The 25,080-nt window shown below is 32.5% G+C and overlaps 5 protein-coding genes across 5 annotated transcripts; 4 read left to right on the plus strand and 1 right to left on the minus strand.

Annotated features, from left to right (window-relative positions):
• Positions 1 to 1,624: 1,624 nt before the first annotated feature.
• HELRODRAFT_175183 (hypothetical protein) lies at positions 1,625 to 8,128 on the plus strand (the record flags this gene model as incomplete). Its single annotated transcript, XM_009022617.1, has 5 exons — positions 1,625 to 3,079; positions 4,080 to 4,221; positions 4,946 to 7,077; positions 7,320 to 7,487; positions 7,976 to 8,128. 5 exons carry the CDS (start codon positions 1,625 to 1,627, stop codon positions 8,126 to 8,128), a joined length of 4,050 nt encoding a protein of 1,349 aa, XP_009020865.1.
• HELRODRAFT_192390 (hypothetical protein) lies at positions 8,038 to 12,659 on the plus strand. Its single transcript, XM_009022618.1, has 9 exons — positions 8,038 to 8,123; positions 8,452 to 8,572; positions 8,663 to 8,815; positions 9,150 to 9,255; positions 9,378 to 9,452; positions 9,680 to 9,881; positions 10,081 to 10,215; positions 10,764 to 11,354; positions 12,125 to 12,659. Exons 1-9 carry the CDS (start codon positions 8,069 to 8,071, stop codon positions 12,208 to 12,210), a joined length of 1,524 nt encoding a protein of 507 aa, XP_009020866.1. The 5' UTR covers positions 8,038 to 8,068; the 3' UTR covers positions 12,211 to 12,659.
• Positions 12,660 to 13,144: 485 nt separating this feature from the next.
• On the minus strand, positions 13,145 to 15,783 carry HELRODRAFT_175185 (hypothetical protein; the record flags this gene model as incomplete). The annotated part of the gene is made up of 9 exons (XM_009022619.1): positions 13,145 to 13,260; positions 13,469 to 13,684; positions 14,089 to 14,243; positions 14,480 to 14,576; positions 14,654 to 14,750; positions 14,872 to 14,958; positions 15,078 to 15,265; positions 15,384 to 15,450; positions 15,700 to 15,783. 9 exons carry the CDS (start codon positions 15,781 to 15,783, stop codon positions 13,145 to 13,147), a joined length of 1,107 nt encoding a protein of 368 aa, XP_009020867.1.
• A 925-nt stretch (positions 15,784 to 16,708) lies between these two features.
• On the plus strand, positions 16,709 to 18,350 carry HELRODRAFT_175186 (hypothetical protein; the record flags this gene model as incomplete). Its single annotated transcript, XM_009022620.1, has 3 exons — positions 16,709 to 16,769; positions 17,806 to 17,973; positions 18,187 to 18,350. The coding sequence occupies 3 exons, from the start codon at positions 16,709 to 16,711 to the stop codon at positions 18,348 to 18,350; spliced, it is 393 nt and encodes a 130-aa protein (XP_009020868.1).
• Positions 18,351 to 22,526: 4,176 nt separating this feature from the next.
• On the plus strand, positions 22,527 to 24,860 carry HELRODRAFT_112911 (hypothetical protein). Its single transcript, XM_009022621.1, has 3 exons — positions 22,527 to 22,907; positions 23,044 to 23,278; positions 23,392 to 24,860. The coding sequence occupies exons 1-3, from the start codon at positions 22,594 to 22,596 to the stop codon at positions 24,082 to 24,084; spliced, it is 1,242 nt and encodes a 413-aa protein (XP_009020869.1). The 5' UTR covers positions 22,527 to 22,593; the 3' UTR covers positions 24,085 to 24,860.
• The last annotated feature ends 220 nt before the right edge of the window (positions 24,861 to 25,080 follow it).

The raw sequence follows: 25,080 nt of genomic DNA on the forward strand, positions 1-25,080 counted from the left end.
AAAAGTGTAGGTTAAAAGAATGATGGTAATGATTAATGAATCAATGAACAAGCAAATAAATTTATCAGTGCAGTTGATAAGAAGCGAGGAATAAATGATTTAAAGATTAGGAGTCCATGAATGAGTGTTTATTTAAACATATTCATTGGTTTTATATTACCATCACCAGAATGACATTCATTTAATTTTATTTGCGTATTTGTTTTGTAATAATTTAATTATATGAATAATTATTGATTAAAAGATATGTTAATAATATATTGATTGTTTGATTGGCTGGCTGGTTGGTTGGTTGGTTGGTTGGTCGGTTGACTGGTTGACTGAAACGTCTCTGCCATTAAATAATATTGACTCCAATGACTTCATTTATAAATCTTTGAATATTTTATATTTTATTTTCGTAATTTTTAAATCTTCATAAAAAACTTTATTTATAATTCCTTGAATTTTTTATACTTTCGTATAACTATTAAACTTATATTTAACTTTTTTTAGTAACTTTCTTTTTTTTGTTATGGGTTTGGAAATAAATAAATAGATGATTATTGTACAATCTTAAACATTTTGTTCTTTTCCTCAATAGATGATTCGTTGGAAGATGAGGATGTAGATGAGGAAGAAGATGATGAAGATCAATTGGATGCTACAGTCGGTTGATTGATTGATTGATTGATTAATTGGTTGAATAGTTAATTGATTGATTTACTAAGCGACTAATTAATTAGTTGGTTAATTGGTAGTTTTTTAGTTTATAACATCAGTTACATAATTTGTTTGGCTAGAAAAATCACTTTCCTTTTTTTATTATCATCGGTGTTATGCATAACCCCTAACTATCTCACATTGTTAACATTAACATTAGCATTTATTTTTTAATTAGGCAATTATAATTATTAATTAATTGTTATTAATTAGTTTTCAATTATTCATTTAACACGATCCTAACATTTAACTTTTTTCTAGTATCATTTAGTTTTATTAGTTGGTTCTCTTCATTCTGCATGATATATTTATGCACTACCATTATGTAACTGTTCACATTTAATAAGTTCATTAATTAGGGAATTAATTAGTCAGGTCAATTAGATCATTGTTTATAATTAGATCATTTTAATATGCGGGAACAAAGACTGTTGTAAATAAACACAATTGAATGAAGAATAATTGTAAAGAGTGATTGATTATGGAGATAAAAGGTGATTGATTCTACGTGTATATCTCATTTGCTCGTGTCAGCATTCTTATTCTTTATAATCCAGTTCTGTCAAATACAGAGCTGCTTACATGTTATTCTGTATCTATGCCCGTAGTTAAACCTCAATTTCTGTACACTATGCACACCACACGACGCACGTACACATTACGTATGCACGTGCAAGCACCGCGTCATACGCGTATGATGGTCTTTGAGTTTCTGACAGACGGTATTCGAACCGTACCATTGCGTAATAGCAGCGCGAGATATGGCACTTTTACCGACTGAGCTAACTCGGCAACCAACATGTTATAGAGTACTTGGTTGTGTTTAGTGCTTGTTTGCTCTGAAGTTTAGAATTTTTTGAGGTGAAAATATTATTTTGCAAGAATAAATTTTCAGAACGTCAGTGACAGAGATTGTGTCGAGATGATGTCATCGTATCGTAATGTCGGTGACAACTTTCATGGTAACAACAAATTTGTAAACGACAGCATCAGCAGCAGCAACAACAACAACAACAATAATAATAATTCAATAAGAATGTCAAGGTCACGTAGAAAAATCCAAAAATATCGCAAAAAGCGTGACCAACTGGAAGATGAACTGGTGATGAAAACAAAATCTCTCTCCTCAACGACATCAACGCAGCCTCCTGCATCTTCACTAAACAATTACAACTTCAAAAACACTAACAACCCCAACAATGACAAATCAAAACAGCGTAGCTACTCCATCTGCTGCGACTTGGACCAGCTGCACATCACAGGCATCGTCCTGGGGACTGTTCGAATGTGGGAAGAAAGGTCGAGGTCGTTCGATGCCTCTCAAGGTCGCTCGAGGGGAGGTCTTAGTAAGATGGCTACCGGCAGACGGAGTGGAGGAAAAAATTATAGTTACGATAATTATGGAAATTATAAAAATTATAGTGACAAAGAGGATGTGAATTATGCATTGAAGAAAGCTGAGAAGGAAAGGGTGGTGGATAGGATGGATGGAGGCAATCTGGCTTACAGGAGAAACAACAGTGCAAATGATATTACCCTGGTTGCTCGTAGATACAACAAAAACAAAAATAATAATAATATTAACATTAATAATAATTTTAAGAAGAAATATTATTATAGTTCGACGAATGATGATGAATGTGAGGATGACGATGATGAGGATCGTTTATCATCCATATCAACTTCATCTAATTATTTCAGAGGCTCTAAGATGCAGTACCTCAACAAGATAAATAATAAATATAATAATAATAATAATAATTATTATTATTATTATAATAATATGAAATATAAAACGAATGATTATAGTAGCAAGTTGCACAGTGACAATGATAGAAATGGAAAGGCGGAAAAATTGAGCACCCACGAAATGCTTTTCAATAGAAATAACGCAAAGGATGTTAATCGTGCAAAGCCATTATCATATCTTAACAACAACATGATAAATAACTTATACAACAACAACAACAACGATGATACTGCTCCTAGTAATGCTGGTAATTTTAAAACGGCTGGTTCGCCGATGACATCAACGCCATTCACAACAATATCGTCATCCTTGGCATCGAGTTTCTTCAAGAATACTCAAACTGGGCCAATCGGTGGAGTTAGGTCCTCCTCTGATTGGCTACAACAATCTAAAAGTAAATTCAATCAATATCGGAGTCGTAATCCTAGTAAAAGCATTAACAGTAGCAATGAAGCACTCAAAAATAACATTAACAGCAATAACGACGTGAACAAAAACACTGACTTCAACAATCACGAGGTTGTTTATAATGTGGATAACTTGATTGACGTTTGCCTGGACGATATTCTTCTAGATAATCTCAAGATTAAAAGTAAACCTAATCGATCGAGTCCCAGCAAATCACCTGTCAGTCATAAGGAAGTTTCTCCTTATAAAGTATTTTTATTTATTTATATATACATATAAATTTATAATGTAATAATAAATTTTATGATAATTTTAACGTCTAAGTACAAAATACGAAATAATCATGCACTTGTGTTTTGTGTACGTGTGCGTGCATGCGCGCGCGTGTGTTTGCTATTTTATGAGTTTTAAATTAATTTATGCGATTATAACTTATTCGTTTTTTGTGTTGATAGATTTTGAGTTTTATGTTTTGTATGAATGAATGAATGAATGAGTGAGTGAGTGAGTGAATGAATGAATGAAATGAATGAATGTGTGTATGTATGTACGTAAGCGTGTGTGTATGTCTGTGTATGTGTATTTTTATATGAGATTTGGTTGTACTTATGTTTGCATATGTATGTGTGCGTATGTTTAGAAGACCTTGTCTTGGTGTATGCTGTTTGCAAGGGCGTTTTATATACTCCTAAATAAATAAATAAATAAGTTTTTTTTTCATTAGAAAATAGCGAAGTAGGTAAAATATGAATATATATCTAGCCACACCTGTTAAATGTGATGTAACAACTTTCAATGTATTATTATACCACAGCATGGTGCTACTTTACCTTTTTTTCTATCACATATGGACTGGTGCATGTTATCCACCTTTTTTTAAATTTTCTAATCATTAAGGATCGATATAGTCCAATTAATTCATTTGATTTATTCTGATTCGTATAAGAGTTTCTATAATCTAATTGTATGTAGTAGTGTCTTATCTACTATTTTGTATTTATTTAAAAATAGATATTTTTAATCACGTAGTAGTTGTTAAAGTTTGCTAACTTAATGGATGTGTATGTTTTAACCTTCTTGCATTTCTGATTTATAAAAAAAATTATTTTTCACTATATTTTTCTCATTTTTTCTTGTTTATTTTAGTTGCTTGGTTAATTAAATTAATTAATTTAATTAATCAATCAGTTAATTAATTAATCAAATTTTTAAATCTAAGGAGTTTTCCAAAGAAAACAATAAAAACCCGTCTGTCAACAGCCTCATTGAAAACCACGCAAATAACACTAATAACATTAACAACGGTTTTAGCAATGTTGTCAGCAGCGTTAACGATAGCAATAACGTTAATGATGCTACAAGTATTGTTGCATGTAGTTACAACAACAACAGTTTTTATGGTATAAATTGCAACAACGAAAACAACAAAAACAGGAATTCGTTCCATTATATTGATGATTACATTGATAATAACAACAACAACAGTAAAACTGAAAACAACAACAACAATAATAATAATAACAACAACAACAAATGTGATAACAAATTTAACTCAAATATTAATACAAGCCGAAGCCCTAATATGGATCTGTATTTCTATGATCTAAGGTTATATATTGCTGCTGATTAAATAATTATTATTTTCATAGTTGTCATTGTTGTCATTATTATTATTATCATTATTTTATCAATTGATTGTTTGTTTAAGTGTTTTCTTTCATATTGTTATCATTCATCAGTTTATCACATTTCATTCATTGAGTTATGTTTGGCTTTATTGTATGTATAGTTGACATTAGGATATGTTGTTATTATTATTATTGTTATTATATTGCTGGTGACGACGACGACAATGTGATTATGTTGATGGTGATGATAAGGATGATGAAGATGAAAATAAAGATGATGATTAAAGATGACGATGATGATGGGGTTGATAACGTTGAAATAATTTTTCTTCCTCAAGCCTCTTGAGTAGCACATCCGCCAAGATTTCCCCATCAACTTCTCCAATGTCATCATTATCATCATCACCACCGTCATCGTCATCATCATCAACATCATATACGAACTCATCAACGCTAGTTTCGTCATCAGCTTACGGGGTTATTTCTTGTGCTGCCATCAATGCTAGAGAAGATAATTCCTTTTATAAGAATATAAATTTCAATAACATCAAAAGCAATAATAATTTTCATAATGTAAATGATAATGTTGATAATGTAGATGATAATAATGTCACTGATAACAATGTTAATGATGAAAATATTTATGCTAAAGATACGAGCACTGAATTAAAAAATACTCAAGCCTCCAGCATTTATCATGATAGGTCCAAAAGGAATAGCAGGGTGGATGTAGCAACGTCATCATCGTCTTCGTCATCACCGCCAACATCGTCCACACTTCTCAAGGAGATGAAGGTTGAAAACGAAATCCTCAACAAACGAATTGTCGATCTTGAGTTGGAAAGAAACAAGTTAAAGACTGAAGTTCTCGAAAATTCAAACAATACAAAACTTAAAAATCTTGAAAATCTTGAGTTATTGCAAAAAATTGATTGTGTTAAAAACGATTTGATGAAATCAGAGAAACTCATTGCAAAGCTGAGAGCAGAGTCTGACGAATATTTGAAAAATATTGGCGATAAAAATGAAGTGATAGCAAAACTGCAGATGAAGATAAGAGAATCATCAAACGTGTTCAATGACAAATATTACAATGATTTAAAGTTTGAACGGGATTCACTTTTACTCAAGGTAGATGGCATGCAAAAAGTTTTGAATGGTCAGGAGAGTGAACTGGATAGTGGGAAAAAGTTGAACACAAAATGTGAAGCAGAAAACAGTTGGCTTAAAAGTGAGTTAGATCGAAAAAGTGAAACGATTCTAAACTTGCACGATGATGTCTTGCACTTGAGGAACGAACTGAACAAAGTCACCACAGCTCTCAATGAAAAGGACACAAAAATTTGCCTTCTCTCTGCCGATCTGAACAAATTTGAAACTGATTTCAATAAACTCTCAAAAGAAAGTGAGTCTCAGTTACTGAACAGTAAAAAGCTATTTGAACAAAATAAATTTCTTGAAAAAGATGTTTCCATGAAAAATGGTGAATTAGCCAAGTTGCAAGGTGATCTCTCTGCTTTGAAGTCTGAAAATGATGAACTGAATGCACGTCTTGAGTTTAATTTGGAAGATAGAGGTTATATTGCTGAAGAGTTGGAAGCAGTCAAACAGGAAAATGCAAAGCTGAAGCAACAACTCGAAGAGCAACAATCACTTAATGCCCAGATGAAAAGCACTGCTGCCAACACAACCAACAACTACAACAACGAAACCGCATCCAGTGAGTCGAAGGAAAGATGTAGTGAGTTGGAGCAGGAGCTTTTGGAAGCCAAGCAGTACTGCAGTACACTCATTAATCAGATTGAAACTTTTCAATCAACCATCTCTGAATTGAATTCGGATTACAAAAAGTTGAAGATGCAGTTGCAGTGTGAGATAGGTGGGCTCACGGATCAGGTGAAATCTCTAGAGAAAGAAAAAGCTCAAATGCACGAAAAGTTAAGAAAAGTTTCTGAAGAGAATGTTCAGCTGGTTGGCAGTGCTAAGCAAGATGAACAAATTATTTTGAGTAGGGATAAATTAATCAGAGATTATGAGAAACAAATTGCTGACTTTAAGAAGAGTCTTGGAGAGAAAAAACCAGAGACAATCATTAAAGATACTTCAAGCACTCTAGCAAATAAAAACAATGATATCGAAAAGCAGCATGCAAACAGCGCTCTCAACAGCAACAACAACAACAACAGCAACAACAGTGTTGCCCAACTACAATCCACCATACAGAATCTAAAACGACAGATCAGAAATCTGGAGATCGGTCTGGAGGAAGCAAAAACTTCAAACTCTGAACTGAATAAAAAAATTCAGTTCGAAGTTAAGAAAAGTAACAGGCTGCTACTGGAGAAGAGAGAGATGAGGCTTAAAATGGAGGGTTATGATAATAATAATTATAATATTAATAATAGTGAGGAAAGTGACGGAGATGAGAGTGTTTATGTCAAAGTTGAACCACTGGGTGGTGTCAAGAACGAGAAATTAACTGAGAGTTATGTTACCGTTGATAATAGTAGTCTGAAAAATAAGGATGATGAAATTGAAGAGCTGAAACACAAAATTTCTCAGTTGGAAGAGCAACTATTAAATGCTCAAGTTAGTAGTGATTACATAATTGTATATTTTTTTCATTTAATTTTTCTAATTTTTCATTTTATAAGAAATACTTTTACTATGCAAATTTTTACTTTTTCATTGTGCAAATGATAATAATTTATGAAATTATCTATTTCATTTTTGACTTCCGATACTAAAAATAATCTTATAAACCTAACTCCTCTCACCTCCAATTCTTAAATCACCAATTATATTTTGACTCTTCCCACAAACAATTCTAGACGAATCACGAGCAAGAACTGTCGGAGCAGAGAGCCAATCACAGGAGAGAACTCAGCAGCAGGATTGATGAGATGATGAAGAGACTGACAGACGTCGAGGTAATGAACCTGCCCGTGGATGAAGATGTCGTCAGAAAGAAGTACATGAAGGATGTCAATCGGATTAAAGTGCGTGATGATTGGATGGGTAAAATGATGATTGGATGGGTATAATGATGATTGGATGAGTAAAATGATGATTGGATGGATAAAATGATGACTGAATGAGTAATTTGATAACTGGATGGAAATAAGATGGGGATAATGTTGGTTTAGATGATGATATTGATGAAAATTAGTAATATACTCATGTGTCGGGATGATTGTAAGATGTTGATGGATAAGGGGGATGAAGATGATGAGGCTGACTTATTTGCTGATAGTATGAATATATCTACGAGTGGTGTTGTAATGTAATGACGAGAATTACCAACACGAATAATGATTTATCACAGATTTTTCAAAAAAAAAAATTCAAAAAAATTTCGTTTTTTCCAAATTTGATCATTTTATCGAAAGCATCCATAATTCACCTTAATACGAAATTTGAATGATTGCATCATCACCGCAAATTGTTACATCATCACCGCATCATCCCAACCTCAACTCTCGTCCAGGAAATGTACGACAGAGGATTCAACACCCTGGAAAAATCTCAGCAGCAGACGATAGCTGATCTGAAAAGGAAACAAATTGTTGAACTTGAGAAGATGCGACAGGAAAAGGAACTGCTTCTTAAGGAGGAAGCTGCTGCAACCCAAGCTGGCTAGTAGCTGTAAAACTCAATGTTAAAAAAGTTCTCTATCTCATGCATATAAAAAGATACACGTCTATACTAAATCATTGTATCAATAACAGTACATACATATACAATTACTAATATTAATACTAACACGATGTATACATACAGATACAATTCCTCATACTAGTAAATACGAAATATTCTATACTATTCTATTCTCACGTCTATACTAAATCATTGTATCAATATCAGTACATACATATACAATTACTAATATTAATACTAATACGATGTATACATACAGATACAATTCCTGATACTAGTAAATATGAAATATTCTTTCCAAAACAGCGTTAGACGCCATGAAGAAAGCTCATGAGACAGAACTGAAGAGGGAAAGAGAAAAGTTTGTTGCTCAACTCTCACTCACCTACAGTCATGCTGATATTCAAGATATGCAGAAGAAACACGAGTTTGTATTACTAGTTTTATTATTTTTACACACACTTAGACACACACATACACAAACACACACATACATTATTATCATCATCATCATCAGAGAGGAGATAGCCTTCATACAAAGCGAATTGATGAAGTTATCCGAACAGTTCACAGTTAAATGCATCGAACATGCAACACTCGTTGAACGAATGAAAGCACAAACTTCACTACTGCACCAATGCAGGCACAGGGTTCAGGAACTTATTGAGAGGTATGCTCGTTGTTTGTACGCTTTGTTTGTTTATTCTCTTTATATGTTTGTATTTTTTTGTTTGTTTAAATCTTTGCGTTTATATATTTTACTGCAGTTTTTGTTCAATCGCTTTTATGTTTCTGTTTTTTAAAGGGTTCTTTTGTATGTCTTTTGAGGATTGTCCTGTAGTGTTTTGTTTAGGTTTGATTATTTTTATGGGTTTAAATCTTGTTACTTATGTGATTAGGGCATGACCTGCTAACGTGTATAAATAATTTTGCTCTGTTTACCCTTCGTTTCTCTCATGATTCACATTCAATCGCGCAATTCCCACACAAATCACGTGAACAAGGAACGAGGAACTAACGTCACACTTGAAACAAGAAGTTGAGCTGATGAACAAAAAATTAAATAATTGTTACTCTGGTGACCAGAACTTCAAGGAAATCGTGAAGCATGTAAGTCCTTGTAGAATGCATGGTTTCATTTTTATTGGAATTTTAATGTTTGATGAAATTGATAATAATCAGTTGTAATTATTGTTTGCAATATTCATTTATTCATTATAAACGTTCTATAGTTGCAGCAGTCTGAACTGATGCAGGTGAGAGAGGCCTTATTCTCAACTCAACTGAAACTTCAAATCAAAAATGATGTTTGTTATCTTTTATTAAACATTCATTACATTTAAAAATCTTGAAAATTTTTTAAGATTTAAAAAAATTCTCAGTTGTTTTGTTAACGCGTTGTTTGTTGCTTAAAATCATGATGTTTGGCCTATCTAATGTTCCCAGCAATGTCAGTTTTCATAATTTCTTGAAATGTTTTATTGAGTTCAATAAAAAACATAAAAATGTGATTATTTAAAAAAATAATTTAAAGGAATTAAAAGAACTGGGCGACAAATACAACCAGCTATATGCGGTTGTATGTCGAAGCAAACAAAGCAACAACGGTATCCATAGTGGTAGCGGCGACAGCAGTATTGGTGGTAGCTGCGGTGGATGGAGTAGTAGTAGTGGTAGAGGCGGTGCGTATCTATCAAGAGAAAGTCTGGCTGAGTTATCTGCTGAAGCTGTTTCAAGTATCATCATTGATTGATATTTTTTTATTCTGTTTTCACTGTTGCTCATATTGTTATTATTATCATTTTTATTACTGTTGTTGTTGTTGGAATTGTTGTTAAACTGATAATTATATTTTCATTTTATTATAATAGTTAGAATCATAATTTTACTATAACTTTTTATTATGATTCAATTCGAATTCTTCTTCTTACTCAGCTGCCGATGACAAGGATCTCATATTTGATTGGTCGTTTCCGAACGCGACCTCACGCCTGATTGATCCGAAAGAATTGCCCAAGGACAGTTTAAGCAATCCAATGATGACGAGGAAAACGTCATGGAAGTTTAAAAGTGGATTTTTATTTTAGCATTTTGATGAAAGTTGATATTTAGATTTTTATTGTAAGTAATTTTTTTAAATTTTCTTGGATGCCAGAACAATTTTTTCACTGAAGGCATTTACTTTGAAGGCTTTTGTATTCTTCTTTCTCGTGCCTTATCCTTTCAGGACATTGGCGACCATCGACCTCCACAAAACCAGATCTTTAACACTTTGTAGTAGTTGAAATGTAGTGATATTTAACAAGTAACAAGAGGACTTCACGAACATTATTTGTTGTTAACCGCGATCTCTTCTCTCTGCAATCTTTCCAGTAGTTGTTAGATTTTCCATTCTTTCCTTCCGCATGATGTGTCCAAAAAACTTTAACTGCCCTTGTCGGATTATCTGTAGTAATTTCCTCTTTTCATAACCGAACTGTTTTAATACATCCTCATTCGAAGTATGATTGATTACTTTACTATATTTTAATTAAAGTAAGGATAATCTTACTATTATTGTTGTTATTATTATTATTAATATACTTCATTTTATTATTATTATTATACTTTATTTTTAGATAAGAGCAAGCTATCTTCTCAGAAAAAAGACATTAACATCGCTAACAATAACAGCAATGAATCGAGCAATAATAGTAATAACAATAATAAGAATAGTAATAATGATAACAATAATAATTATGACAATGATGTTCGTTCTAGAAGGTTGTTTCTAGAAAAATCGAAATCAGTCGACTCCGACCACTCCATCTTATCGACGTTCATTCCCGATGGCGTCAGCGATGATGACGTAAGCAGCGCCAGCCACAACAGCCACAATAACGTCAAAAATAATAAAAATAACAATAACGACAGTAATAATAATAATAATAATGTTAGCGGTGTAGATGATTTCAATGAAGTTGTAAACCTCACCAACGTTGATTGCCAAATCATCGGAAAAAGTAAAAATGAAGATGATATTGATGGTGATGAAAATGATGATGGTGATGATGGTAAAGAAACTGGCGGTTATGATGAGCATATTGGAAAAAATTTAATCGATTTCTCCGATATGGAAAGTAAATTCCATGTCGGCAAACATGGTTCAAAATCATACATTCACCCTAGAAATGTTTACGGGGTTTCTAATAATAATGATGACGACGATAGTGATAACTATTATAACGCAGTCGATGAGAAAGCTACTGATGATGATGATGACGAAGATGATGATTATCTGATGAATACTCAAAAAGTGGACCAATCTTTGACTAGTGGTGTTACTACCACAAAGACCAACGCAGTGAATATTTTTACTGCTGCTGCTACCTCTCTTGCTAATACTACGATGCCTGTTACCCATGGAGGCTTCGGAGATAATGGAAATTATAACGACGTGGATGATGTTAATGGTAATTTTTTATCGTTTGTTAATTTGGTTGATCTTACTCCAAAAGCAACAGAGCTATGAAAATGGTTTAAGCGGTTTGGTTTAGATTGGTTGATTTTTATCGATTGATTGACTAATTGGCTCTAATTGATTGATCGATTAACTGATTTTGACCGACTGATTGATTGCTTAGTTTCCATTGATAGTTGATTGTTTGACTGTATGGTTGATTGATTGATTTGAATGGTTAGTTATTTGTCCTATAATAGCTAGAGGTACAGAGGCTTAGATACAAAATTTTCGTTAGTGAGTTTTTGAAGTATAAAGTATTCAAAATGATTAGCATTTGATGCCTTACTCATGTATGTGTTTTTTCATGTTATATTTTGTTATATTTTATATGCAATCCGTTAAATATTAATTAATTGTAAACACGAGCGCGTTCAATTGTATAGTGCAACTGTGGTGACGATGTTTGTGGTTCGATATTCTTTTTTTTTTTATAAAATATTTTGATTAAAATTTTTTACTCGATTTCCATTCTTCAAGTGAAACATCATGTGATCTTAATTCTACTCATTATTTCAAAAAAATATGTTAATGAGCTGGAAAAAATTATTTTGTGCCTGCTATAGTGAACATTTTCTGAATGTCCAACTTTTTATAATGATAACGTGAGATCTTTTTGTTCGTGCTTAACTTGCCCTCTAAGAAATTTTTATGAATGTTTATTCATTGTAATATTTTATCATTAAACATTTTATTATTAATAATTTTTAATACATTAATAATGTTATTTATTCTTATTCAGTTGGTATAATTATTATTGTACGTATGTTAATTAACCATATCAGTTTCAAGTGAGTTTTTCTGTAGCAAAGTTGTAGCCTTCTGAATTTGACTTTGTGAGCAATGCCACGATCAATGCATTGGTGATTTTTGAAGCAGCATTAGTAAACTGATTAAAAGTTATTGAATTGTCTTTTTTTCTCATTAACAAATATTTATTTCTATTGCATATTTTATTTATCCTAAAGCATATCATTTGGTGCGTTCTTAAAATTGTGAGAATTTTGAGAGAATATAACTTACACGCGTTCATTTTATTTTAAAATTTTTTATTTTCTTTCACGTGCATATAATTTTCTTGATTGAACTACATATTCAAATGATTTTTATTCTGTTATATTAGATTGGTTTTACACTAACATATCACAGCCGCCAATTCGATTGATAACAAATGTTATAAGAGTGCCACATTTGAATTATTAAATTTTTTTAATGAAATAAACGGCATTAAATTTTTTTAGACTTCGTGTGATTATTCCAATCATTTTCAATAAAACCCGAGATTCATCCTAAATATGCTAATATCTGTTTTCACCATTAGTGCGAAACTTAGAGCAATTTTGTTTGATCACTCTGACCAGAGTAGGATTGATAATCTTATTGAAAAAAAAAACAAATAAAAAACTGAATACAAAATCCTAAATTTCACACAATATGTGGGACTATGCAGGGAGATAATTTCAATTGTAAAATCTATCGGTAAATGGAAATTTCAGCAAGTTATCCATCAATAGCTTGACTAAAAATGTCCAAAATGTTAATAGAGACATCGTTCAGTGAAACTCCTTGCATGTTTGACAAAATAACCACTGCCAGACTGTTTCCTTTGCTAGAATCTGCATACAATTTTTGACGAAACATTGCAAAAGAATAAAATTTTAAAACACATTTTAAAAATAGCTTAATTTATTAACCACCTTGGAGATTCCATAATTGTTCAGCATTTTCCGCGTCATCATCTAAAGTTATATATAAACAGTACTGTGTTAATAGCAGAAAGTTTGAAATGAAGAATAAGGTAATGAAACTGGGGGCGAGAACTACCTGGATTTGAGAACTTTCCCCTGTTGAATGGCAGTGAGATCATCAAGACGGAGCTGGCTCCTGTAGCTCTCCCAGTATGTCCAACATACATTCTATCATTCCCTTTTTTCCAATTTACCTGCCAACCCAGACCGTACTGAAAGTTGATATTATTTACAAGAATGCCGTTTTTCACTGGCGTCCAGAGCGTGCGAACGATCTCTTTACTTAAGCCTCCTGAATTTTAGTTTTATATTGCATGCATTACATTCGAGAGCTACAAAGTCTTAATTTACATTCGTTATTAGTTTGTTGAGCAATTTTTAAAACTGTTTTAACCAACAGTCGTTTATTAAAAAAAAAGCTTTTGCTAAATTACGTTAATGCTAAATGACCTTGAAGTCATTTTACATTTAATGAGAAATTAGTTGTTTTTCTTTTTGTATCCAACACACGCTCCAAACTAAAGATTGTGCATTGAAATATAGAACATGACAGTAATTTCAGCGTTACTTTAAACGCCAGAACGATTAAGAAGAAGTGGCATAGATGTCGTTGGTTGCTTTCAATCTTTTGCTTTAGTTATATAGCGCCGGCAAAAATAAAATGTTTGAATTATGCATATGGCAGATGTTGTCAACCTGGCGTTTTATTTTTGCCTCGATAACAAGAAATGATGTAATTTGCAAATCGGATAAGATCTACAGAAGTGGAGAGCAATCCTGCGCCAGCAATCTTGAAGGAACTTGAAGTTTGAGGACAGATCACTGGCTTATCATTTACCAATTTGTAATGCCTGGAGAATAAGATCATTTAAAAATTATCTTTATTTATAACATGTTCGCTTTCTATAGAGTTTCAGATCTTTCCATATTAATATGAAAAGTGGCAATGCTGGTGAACAAATGGCATTAATTTGACAACCATTGAACATAAAAAGTTAAGGTAATTAATGCTAGCCTTGATAAATCATTGATAACTTTCTGTTGATCATCATCTACGTGTGTATAATTCATTTCTAAAGATGAAAACATTCTGAACAACATCTCCTTGAATTCCATCTTTGATGATTTTTCCAGGACTGCACTCAAAAGTGTGTACCCATGATTGGAGTAATTGAATTTGCTACCTGTTTAGTTTAAAACAAGTTGTCTGTGCAGGCTAGATAGAAATAACGGTTTAAAAGGTGAAACGTGCTCACCAGACCTGGCTCTGAAATGAGTTCATCACGTTTAAACAATTGCAAAGCAGATGTAACATTTGGGTAGTTCTCCACAATGTGATATTCATCGTATCTATAATTCTTTAATAAATTGCATTAGATTCATTTAAATGCATCCCAGATCCAAATTTTAGAATGGTTTAACTTTGCTCAACAACAATTGCATTATTCAAAGTTTTATAACAATTATATTTTGAATCACCGGTTCTTCTGCTGTTAGTTCAGAATTATATTTGTAGGCACGAATTCCTGCAAGATGACATGCCAACATCCTAGGTGTAATAAAAACCTTTGAATATTTTTTATTAAAACTGATTAAGTACATTAGATACTAAATTGCTCATTTAAGCTTCAATCACAAAACTAATAAAAAGATATACAATATCAAAAAATTAAATTTGAACTAACACTTTTTTCATTATAAAACAGTTCAGGCCAGTCTAGATACTGATTAATATTAGCATCCAAGTCTAGTCTACCTTTGTCAATTTCATTGGCCATCAATGCAGATGTTATGCACTTGCTTATGCTTGCAATTTTCATAACTGTGTTTTCAGTACATAAAGTATTATTCTCCACATCTGAATGACCAAAACCTGGAAAATATTCATGATAAAAATTAAAAATATCAATTTTGAAAGGTCTATTTCAATAATATTAATTCAAAAGTTTCAATTTTTAATTAATGAAATAAATGCAACTAGCATACAATACCTTCTGTCCAAACAAGTGAGCCATTGACTGAGACAGAAATACTTACTCCAGGTATTTTGTGCAATTGCTATTGGAAAAATTATTTATATGCCCATTTAATTTAATTTTTAAAAGTAATTAAATTAAATTTAGACGTTTTAGTTAGATCCATAATTAAAAAATATAATTTATAATTTATATTTTATTTAATAATTAATTAATTTTAATGTTAATCATTTATTTATTTAAAAAATCTAAAACATGACAAGATATTATTATATATTTTAATATAATAAAACTAAGTAATAGATAATTTATCTTAAAACAAACCCATCACCTGCAGACCAATGATAACTTTTTTGCATTTTTCGATTGCAGTTGAAATCCGGTGGCGATCACTTTCGCTTTTCAGTTCCATCATGTTGCTTCTTGCGCCGACCCAGAGAGCTAAAAGTGAATTGTCGTAACAAATAAAAATCCAAGGGTGGAGTATCAAAGAAACATACAAGAAAACACATATGCACAACATGTACAACAACATATACAACAACAACCTTTACAACACACACGACAAGCTATACAAACAAACTATACAACACACACAACAACACATACAATCAAACAACATCATATACAACAGCAAATACACAACAATATATACAACACAACAGCACATGAAACAAATAACAACATATACAACAACAAACGCAACAACACCTACATTTTTACAGGCGCAAAATCGCCTATAAATCAACATCCTAACCTTCATTCCTGTGGTGATTCTCTGATTATTTTTGTTTATGTGTTTGTCGTGTGTGTGTGCGTGTGTGTGTGGTGTCTATGTGTGTGTGTGTGTGTGTGTGGTGTCTATGTGTTTGTGCAATGGTGTTTCAGTTTAAGATGAGTGAAGGTGTTTGCATGTTAATTCCGTGTCTGATTGATCAAAGTAATGAATATTTTTAGATTCAAATGGTTAGTAACAGTGAACTAGAGTAAGTGATATTTGCAGTCTTCTATGACCCTCTTTTTTCCAAACATTTCATGCCGTTGGACGTCGGCAGTGGCTAACTTTTTGGTTTGCTTTTTTCGTTTACCCGTTCATTCATTTATTATTTCATTCGTACTTTCATCCGTTTTGTCAGTCGTACTTTCAAATCACTTGTTAATTATCTTTCGTTCATTCATTTATTTATTTCTAAGCTTAATTGTGTATTTATTAAAAGATTTGTCTACAGAATGCCCCTTGTTGGACTCTAATGGTATTTCGTTTAAATCTTATTTATAAAAAAAACCTTTTTATTGAACAGACAACTCGACTAGATCATGTTTAATGCCGTTGTCCACACATGTATGAATTCTACACATGTGTAATTGAGTCTCCATTCTTCAATATGTGTTTTGAGCAAGGTGTGCACATTAAAACAAAAATGAATTTTTTTACGAGTTGTCAGAGAAAAACGTAGATTTAGTTTAATTTCATTGAAGTTAATTTGAATAGGAGCAGATGTTAAATGTGAAAATTCAAATTAATCCAACGACACCAGATAATGGTAAGTTACTCTAAAAAACTGCCACGTAGATAGAAATTTTTAGGCGTAAGTTACGTTATTGCATCATATATTATATCCTATTTTGAAACAAACAAAAAAGAAACTTTAGCAGTTAATTGCTGATTAATTGTTGATCCTATTGTTAACAAACTTTTGAAATTTTGTGTTTCAGAATTTCTCAAAATTTTCCTGATTAATTGTTGATCCTATTGTTAGCAAACTTTTGAAATTTTGTGTTTCAGAATTTCTCAGAATTTTCCTGATTAATTGTTGATCCTATTGTTAGCAAACTTTTGAAATTTTGTGTTTCAGAATTTCAGAAGAACCGTACAGGACAAGGACTAATATAATATGTTCGAGCGAATTTGGCTTGGGTTGGTCCTGGTGACGGTCATTCAATCTGTTGTTTACTGCCAAGAAAGGTTTGCAATATTGTATTTATAAAAAAAATGTTGATTCCTTATATTGATTTATTATTTTTATGCGGGTTATGCTCAAGTAAAAAAATTGATATAAAGATTAAATCATTTTAACACATCAAACTTGATTGAATAAAAAAAAATCACCTGATAGTTGATTAGACGTTTTTAAATGAATGTATCGTTTTAACATTAAAAATATTTTATTAAATATTGTTAATCGTTTCGTTTCATTTCGTTTTCTAAACTGGTTAACTTAAAATTATAAAATGTTCGTATTCTAAGAGATTGATCATTTGAATTTTGCTACGGAACGGAATGCACTATTTTTGATATTTTCATTTATAAAATATTAAATTTAATTAGTTACATTTAGTCGCTTTGGGCATGACAAAATTTTTCAATGTCAAAAATTAATTTATAGCAGGAACTCGAAGTTTAGAATATGTTGGAAAAATTCAAAATTCTGTTTAGTTCCTGGTTTTGTAGATGGCGTTACTATAATTGAAGTGGATAATAGAGACTATCCAGAATATTTATGGGACTGGCAAGTTAACGAGCACGGATATATAAAAAACAGTTTTTATGGATATGGGATTGACTTGGGTGACAGCATGTGCATTTCGTATGACAAAAGTGTTGGTAAGTTAACTTGCGAGGTTAATGAAATTTATTTTTTAAATAATAAATATTCTGGTGAAAATATATTTAAAGTTATCATAAAAATGTGATCTATCTCCAGTTTCTGAGACCAATGTGCCCGCATATCGACTGATCATCGAAGCTCCATTTGATGAAAATAAAGCGTCCAATGAAAACTGAACAATCGCAATGATCAAATACTCATAAACGAAGCCATAAACTTGACAATTATCCACGACGTAAGTCCTTCAATTTGTTTGATTGCACTGTTTGGAAAGCATATTGAGAGCATCAAAGTGACCAATATAGACGTCGAAAAGAAATCAGACGCCTGCGTTGAAAACATCCAAGCGTACGTGAAAAAATACTTGGGATAAATGATGTTTCAGAAAATTAAATTTTCTTGCAACTTATTTTGAACGTACAACTGAAATTGAAACACATTAATAAAACAATTTGTTCACAATTATAAATGCAACACTGTTAAAAAAATAAAATTTTTTTGGAATGTTCACTGTCAAATAATTTTTTTCGCAAGCGTAGTTTCCGAAACGTTCAACAGTGCTCTCTGGAATGAATTTTGCAAACAGATGGGATTTTAGATTCATTTTAAATTACTTGACTGACAATAAGCTAGGAGAGAAGGATGAAAGTTTCAGAAAATTGATCCATAAGAACAAAAGGGTAACCTAAAATGTTTAATAGGAATTTAAAAAACTAGTGAGAACGAGAAGACAATCGTAGACCAGGGAACATGGGTTTAGTAAAAACGTCAGATGAATATTTTTTAAATAAGTCAGTTTGCGATTTGTTTTGTACGTTAATCTCTAATAATTAATCTATATTTTTGAGGTAGAGAACAAAATATTTAAAGATACAAGAGAAGATAGGACAGGAGTAACTAAAATAGCGAGTAGATGTGGAAGTTTTATTTAAAAGATAGTAGAATCATACAGCAAGTTACAGCAATCAATTGTAGATGAAACTAATGAAGTTATAGTCAATAATAAGGAGTCCACAGAAAATTTACAAGTGAAATACTCACGTAGAAAACTTTTAAAAATTATCGGATCCATTTAAGCTTGTGAAATTTAATGTCTTTTGAAGAAAGTTGGCCAGGCTCTAAACGCTTTGTTATATATAAATTTTGATTCAAGTATTCGTGAACAAGCAATAATTTTCCATCTTCTACCCTTTTCAAATGTTTTTGCTTGAAAGCTGAGAAGTAATTTGCATTCAAGTACTGATTAGGCCGTTGGTGTGCGTAATTTAAAGAAATTTTTAATTAAAAGCAAGCATTTATTTGAGGTAAAATAAAAATAATAATAATAAATGAAAATAAAAACTAAAAGAGAATAATTCATAGTTCAATCAAATAGTTGATTGTATTTACATAACATCATTTGTTTACTCAAATTTTTTACTGGATTTGATGTAGTGTAGTTAAAACGGTGAAATTTGTTTGCTCGCACGTAAATGGAATTTTTTTTTAAATTTGATTGCAATGGGCCGAACGATCTATCGATCTGCGAAAATTTGTTTCATTAAAATTTATTTAAATAAAAAATTACAATAAACATATTTTATAAACAAAACTTTTTAATTTGTTAATATCAATCTCAAATATATGCCAACATAGCCAATAGTATTAATCATATTTTGTTTAGTTTTTTCAGTTAAATTCATCTTTGACAACTAAATTAAATTAATTCACATTCAGCATCAGTTACATCTTACATCCAATTTTACTAAAATATAATTTTTAAGATTGTTTGTGAATTTTATTTGATAGTTCGTGATGCTTTGTTTTGTGCATGATGGCAATATTACATTCGTGATGTCTGATAAATCTTGCACATGTGTGGTTATATTAAATTCTTATGATGTGTTATACGATTGCATTGCGTTGGCAGACGCACCTGAGCTTAACTGTACATTTAATGTTTGTTTGTTACTTAACACGTCTTAACTGTGAAAATATTTTGTCTAAAATTAAAACCCACGAAAAATTAAAAATAAATTTAATGAACGGTGAACTGCACCGACGAACCACAGCCTGTATAATGTATTTGCAGGCACCAAGCGCGTTCAAGTACTTGTAATGTGTTCATAAGCTCATCTGCCAATGATATTTAAGTGCAAGTCGTACATGAATGCTTTATTTGCACGTTCAACAACTGAACGTTCCAGAACTATTTGCATTAAATATCAAGCTGCTTCTCTCTTTCTTTTCCTTCTCTCTCTCTCCCTTTTCTCTCTTTCTCTCTCTCTCCCTTTTCTCTTTCTTTCTCTATCTTTTCTCTCTCTCTCTCTCTTTCTCTCTCTCTCTCTCTCTCTCTCCCTCTCTGCTATATGTGTGTCTGCTTCAACTGTGACAACGGTTGCATTGAATGAGCTTGACGCAAATCAAATCATGCGTTAATGTTGGTTTTTGTAACGTCCGAGGAATCGTCACTAATGTGTGTGTGTGTGTGTGTGTGTGTGCAAGTGCAAGCGTGTGTGGCTATATGGCTTTTTTATCTTAAAGATGAAAGTAAAAGGTATGGATACAAAATAAAAAGTTTCACGCATATATAAACAGACACACACATACACACACATAAAAATAATGTAAACAACACATAGGCATAGATACATGTACGTGCATGACGGTTGATTCCTAATGTCAACACTGAAACGCCATACCTTTAAATATAAAACCAATTTATATTTATATATATCGAATAAGCTATAAGCTGTCTGAAGATGTAGATAGATAAACTAAGCGTAACTTATTTACTTAAAAAATCAAATATATAGCTACCTCTACTACTAAAGATTTACCAGGACCACCCCAACTTTTCGTTTATTAGCGGCAAACTACTTCATAATTGACTATGTAAATGCCAGACTGCCAGACTATCTTCTCTGACAACCCTCAGACATCAATGCTTATTTTATATACTTTTGTTAATTTTATTTTTATAATTAAAATTTTATATCATTAGCACCAACATTAAGTTTAACTAACGCTAAATTTTACTAAAAATAAGTAAAAGAATACAGCTGTTCCTACTACCATTTTCATCGCTATCATTATTTCCAGCAAGTACTAAGACCGCTTCCGACGAAAGTTGTCAGCACTGACCAGCAACCATGAACCATCCAAATCAGCCGTCCATTTTGTTGGTCGTTACATTCCATTTACTTGGATGCAGCTTGATCGACGAGATGAAGCGGGCCGACGCGTTCAACGTCTTTCCGGAGTGGCTGAGTTTGTCGTCATCGAACAAGGATGACGAGCGGGGATACTTCCAGCTGAGAGATGACATGCTGGCCTCCGAACGAGAATATGAGCAACGGAAATTTTTATACAGTCAAGTCAGTTTAATTTATTGTTTTGCAGTTTGTTAAACTATCGCTATAAATCTAAGGCAAACTTTAATTTGTTGATGCGGCATAAAAAAGGTGACATTCTATAGTTTTGATAGTTTAAAACCATCTCGTTATTTTGACTTGAGCCAAATTGAAATTTTTATGAAAAATGCATTTATAGGATGAGGTGGTCGTGAACAACTACATGGAGTACTTGAAGTGGAGGGAGCAAGCGGCCAACATGAGTTACTTTTTGCCATCAAGACCAATCGAACAAACGTTGACAAGCATCAAATCCAGCGAGATGTTTGCCGCTCTGAAAGATTTGCCAAAGGGTGGAAACTTACATTCTCACGAAAGTATCTTTTTTAAATTTTTTTTTTACATACTGATATATAGCAGAAAAAATTTAAGGGAAAAATGACGAAAAAAAAAACAATTTAAAAAAATTAAACAAACGAATCCCATTAATAAAATTTACATAGAGTAAAACTTCTTGAATATAAATTAGCCAAATGCTTACGTATATATATTATATATACATTTATAGTTAACCACAAAAGTACTAACAAATAATTTTGTCAACGTTACCAAAATTTTTGCTGCTCATTTCAGATCACCAGCTGGGCAAGAGGAAATTGTTTGAAATCGTTTGGAGCATGGATGAGTTTCAGTACTTGCACGTTGTTCAGTCCGGTGGGAAATCACGTAATGAATGGAATACAGATTTCTTTGTAAACCCTCCTACCAATGAAGTTTGGGTAAAGGTGTGTAATATCGTTGAAACTGTTTCGCATCATTAATAATTTTTAAAAATTTTTTATAAAAAATTGATAATTTTATGAACTAATATTACAATATGTCAAAACGGTTTTGTATTGCAGGTTGAACGAAAACAACTGACTGGTTAAAATATAACAATTCAGGCACAAATTAGAATATATTTTCTGTTAAAAACTTACAAATTAATAATGATTTATTTTTACATTTCTGTACACCCAGGTAAAAGACACAAACTTGACCATTGATGACCTCGTGAAGCAGAACACTCTCATCAACATCATGTCATTGGAGGATACAAACACGCCGACAGATTCTGCTAACAGGTGGTCAAAGCTCAACCGCCTATGGAACAGAGCAGGTTCGCCAATACTAGCCAACTACAACCTGCGCAAGAAATATTTGCTGGCGATGTACAACGAAAGTTACAACGAAGGTATCACGTACATAGAAAGCAGGCGAGCTTACGACAACATACTGTATGTGATGGATCCTTCGGGAGCAAACAGCGCAACTTATGGAAAAAAATATTTGGGTGCCGATTTTTCAATCGAGATACAAGTGGCTTTAGATGCTGCCAAGGAATTTTCCGATACGCACCCTAGGTTCATAGGACATAAAGCCATTGGTTATGCAAGCAGAAGCAAAAATGAAACAGTGTTTCAGAGAGCTTTGAACAAAACGATAAAAATGTTTCAGAGCTACCCCCAACACATGATCGGATTCGATGCCGTTGGAGAAGAAGATGCTGGATACTCGTCGTTGAAGTTCATCGATGAGTATTTAACCAACTTTCAAAAGGGTTTGTTGTCATGTTCATTGTTTAGCACTGATATTTTAAATCTATGACCACGTGTACAACAACGCAGAAAAAATTAATATTTATATTTTAATATTTTATAAAAAAAAACTAACAAGAAAACTTAAACATGGACCAGGCGGAATTTCTGTTCCTTTGTACCTTCACTCCGTAGAAACGAACTGGCCGATCGACCTGATGACTTACACGAAAGATGATGACATAGTGCCAACGTTGGAGAATGCTTACGAATCCATTTTGTTGGCCGCGAAAAGGGTGGGCCACGGCAAGGGCTTCCTCAAAATGCCCTACCTGCGCCAAATAATGAAGGAGAGGAAGGTTGCCGTTGAGGCTTGTGTTGTTAGCAATCAAGTGAGTTGTATGATAATTGTTGCGAATATTGGAAATGTATGTTATTAATCGAATAACCAGATATACATTCACACAAAAACAATATTTTATATTTACCCTTTCATATACACAAGATTCTTGGATACGATCCAGACCTACGCAACCACTTTGCACAAGTTTACCACAAGGAAGGCATCCCAATCGTCCTCGCTCCAGATGATCCTGGCACGATGGGATACGATACAGTTGTTGTCGACTGGTACGTTGCTTACGTGGGATGGGGTTTAGAGCTTGGTGATCTGAAGAAGATAGCCCTCAACTCTCTCGTCTACAACGGATTGACTGATGCCGAGAGAAATGTTGCCATTGAACAAAAGTGGAGACCATCGTGGAATGAGTACATAACTAAGATGAAGAACATCGCATGTGCAAGAGACTTCGCTGCCGAAGCTGCCAAGGAAAACAGGACTGTGAAGTTCGTGCGACTGTTGCCAACTGAGGGCTACGAAAGCGGAAACGTGCACGTGTACGGTCGGAACTTTGAAGTTGCCATCTGTAAGGTACCGAAATGTCGATTTGAATCGATTGGCGATGTAAACGCCATCTACATATCAGACAGGCACATTGTATGCCCCGCTCCCAAGTGCCCCGCTTGTGCTGGCAAATCAACGAAGGTCAGTTTGAAGGTAGCCCTGGATGGAGATAATTACAAGCAGACCAATCTGGATTTCACGCTGACGTTTGCGGCGGCCGGGAGTAAAAGTTCCTTTACAGCGTCCATTTCTATTACAATAATTGTAAACTTTGTTTATAAATTACTTCCTTAAAATATGAACATCAAACGTTGAGTTGGTTTTTTAAATGTTCTTAGCGATGATTTTTAAAAACTTGAGCCTTTGTGGACGAAAATAGAAATATACAATAGATTTCTTTTGTAAATGTGCAAGAAATATGGGATTGGGATATCTGTGGTTATCTTCACGGTGATCTTCTGCCAGATTTCAGATAATGTCAATATTGCCAAAATAACGCTACGTAGAAATAATTAATCAAAATTCACATTGCTCTAAATGGAAAACTTCTTTTATTTCCATGAGTTTAATGTGATTAATTGTTAGATAATAATTGTTAACACAGGTGACTCCATTTAGTTATTTCCCGGTAGCTAATCTTATTTAAACAGTTTTATGAACTCATTTCACATTAGTTGATATTTCGTTGATACTCATCCATTAAATGATATTTTTAAAGGTATTTTGCAACATTTTATCGAACTTGAATCAGTTATTTTCGCTATTAATAATATTTCCTAGTATGAACAATTTTATTATAATGCATATCAACAATATTTTTAATTTTTATACAAATATTCCGTGCACCGTATTGTTTGTAAAGCGCTTATTATGTCCGTAAAATTGAGACAGTAGATATATTCAAGCCGTCTCAACATTCCTAACATAGTCCATGACTTGTTATTTCACAATAAATCTCTCTTATCCCTTAGGTAAATGTTGACTACGCATCTAGAGAACTGACTACCTTTAGGACAACAAGTTTAATTACGTTCCGAATTAAATAAATAAATGTTAGAAAGTGAAACAAATACTTTTTAAACTTGCAATTTTGTTTAATATTTATAATTAAACCTTCACATGGATTTCAATTAATAGAATAAACACTGAATTTATTCGCAATCTATAAATCTATGAATGCGATGTAATTATTTATAGATTATGTTGATAAAATAGACATTATTAAAAGTGCTCGAGACAATGCACTCACGCGGACTCTGTGCCATCAAATCAAACATTTTCATGTCGCTG

Source organism: Helobdella robusta (genome assembly GCF_000326865.2).
Source record: "Helobdella robusta unplaced genomic scaffold HELROscaffold_32, whole genome shotgun sequence".
NCBI classification, from domain to species: domain Eukaryota; kingdom Metazoa; phylum Annelida; class Clitellata; order Rhynchobdellida; family Glossiphoniidae; genus Helobdella; species Helobdella robusta.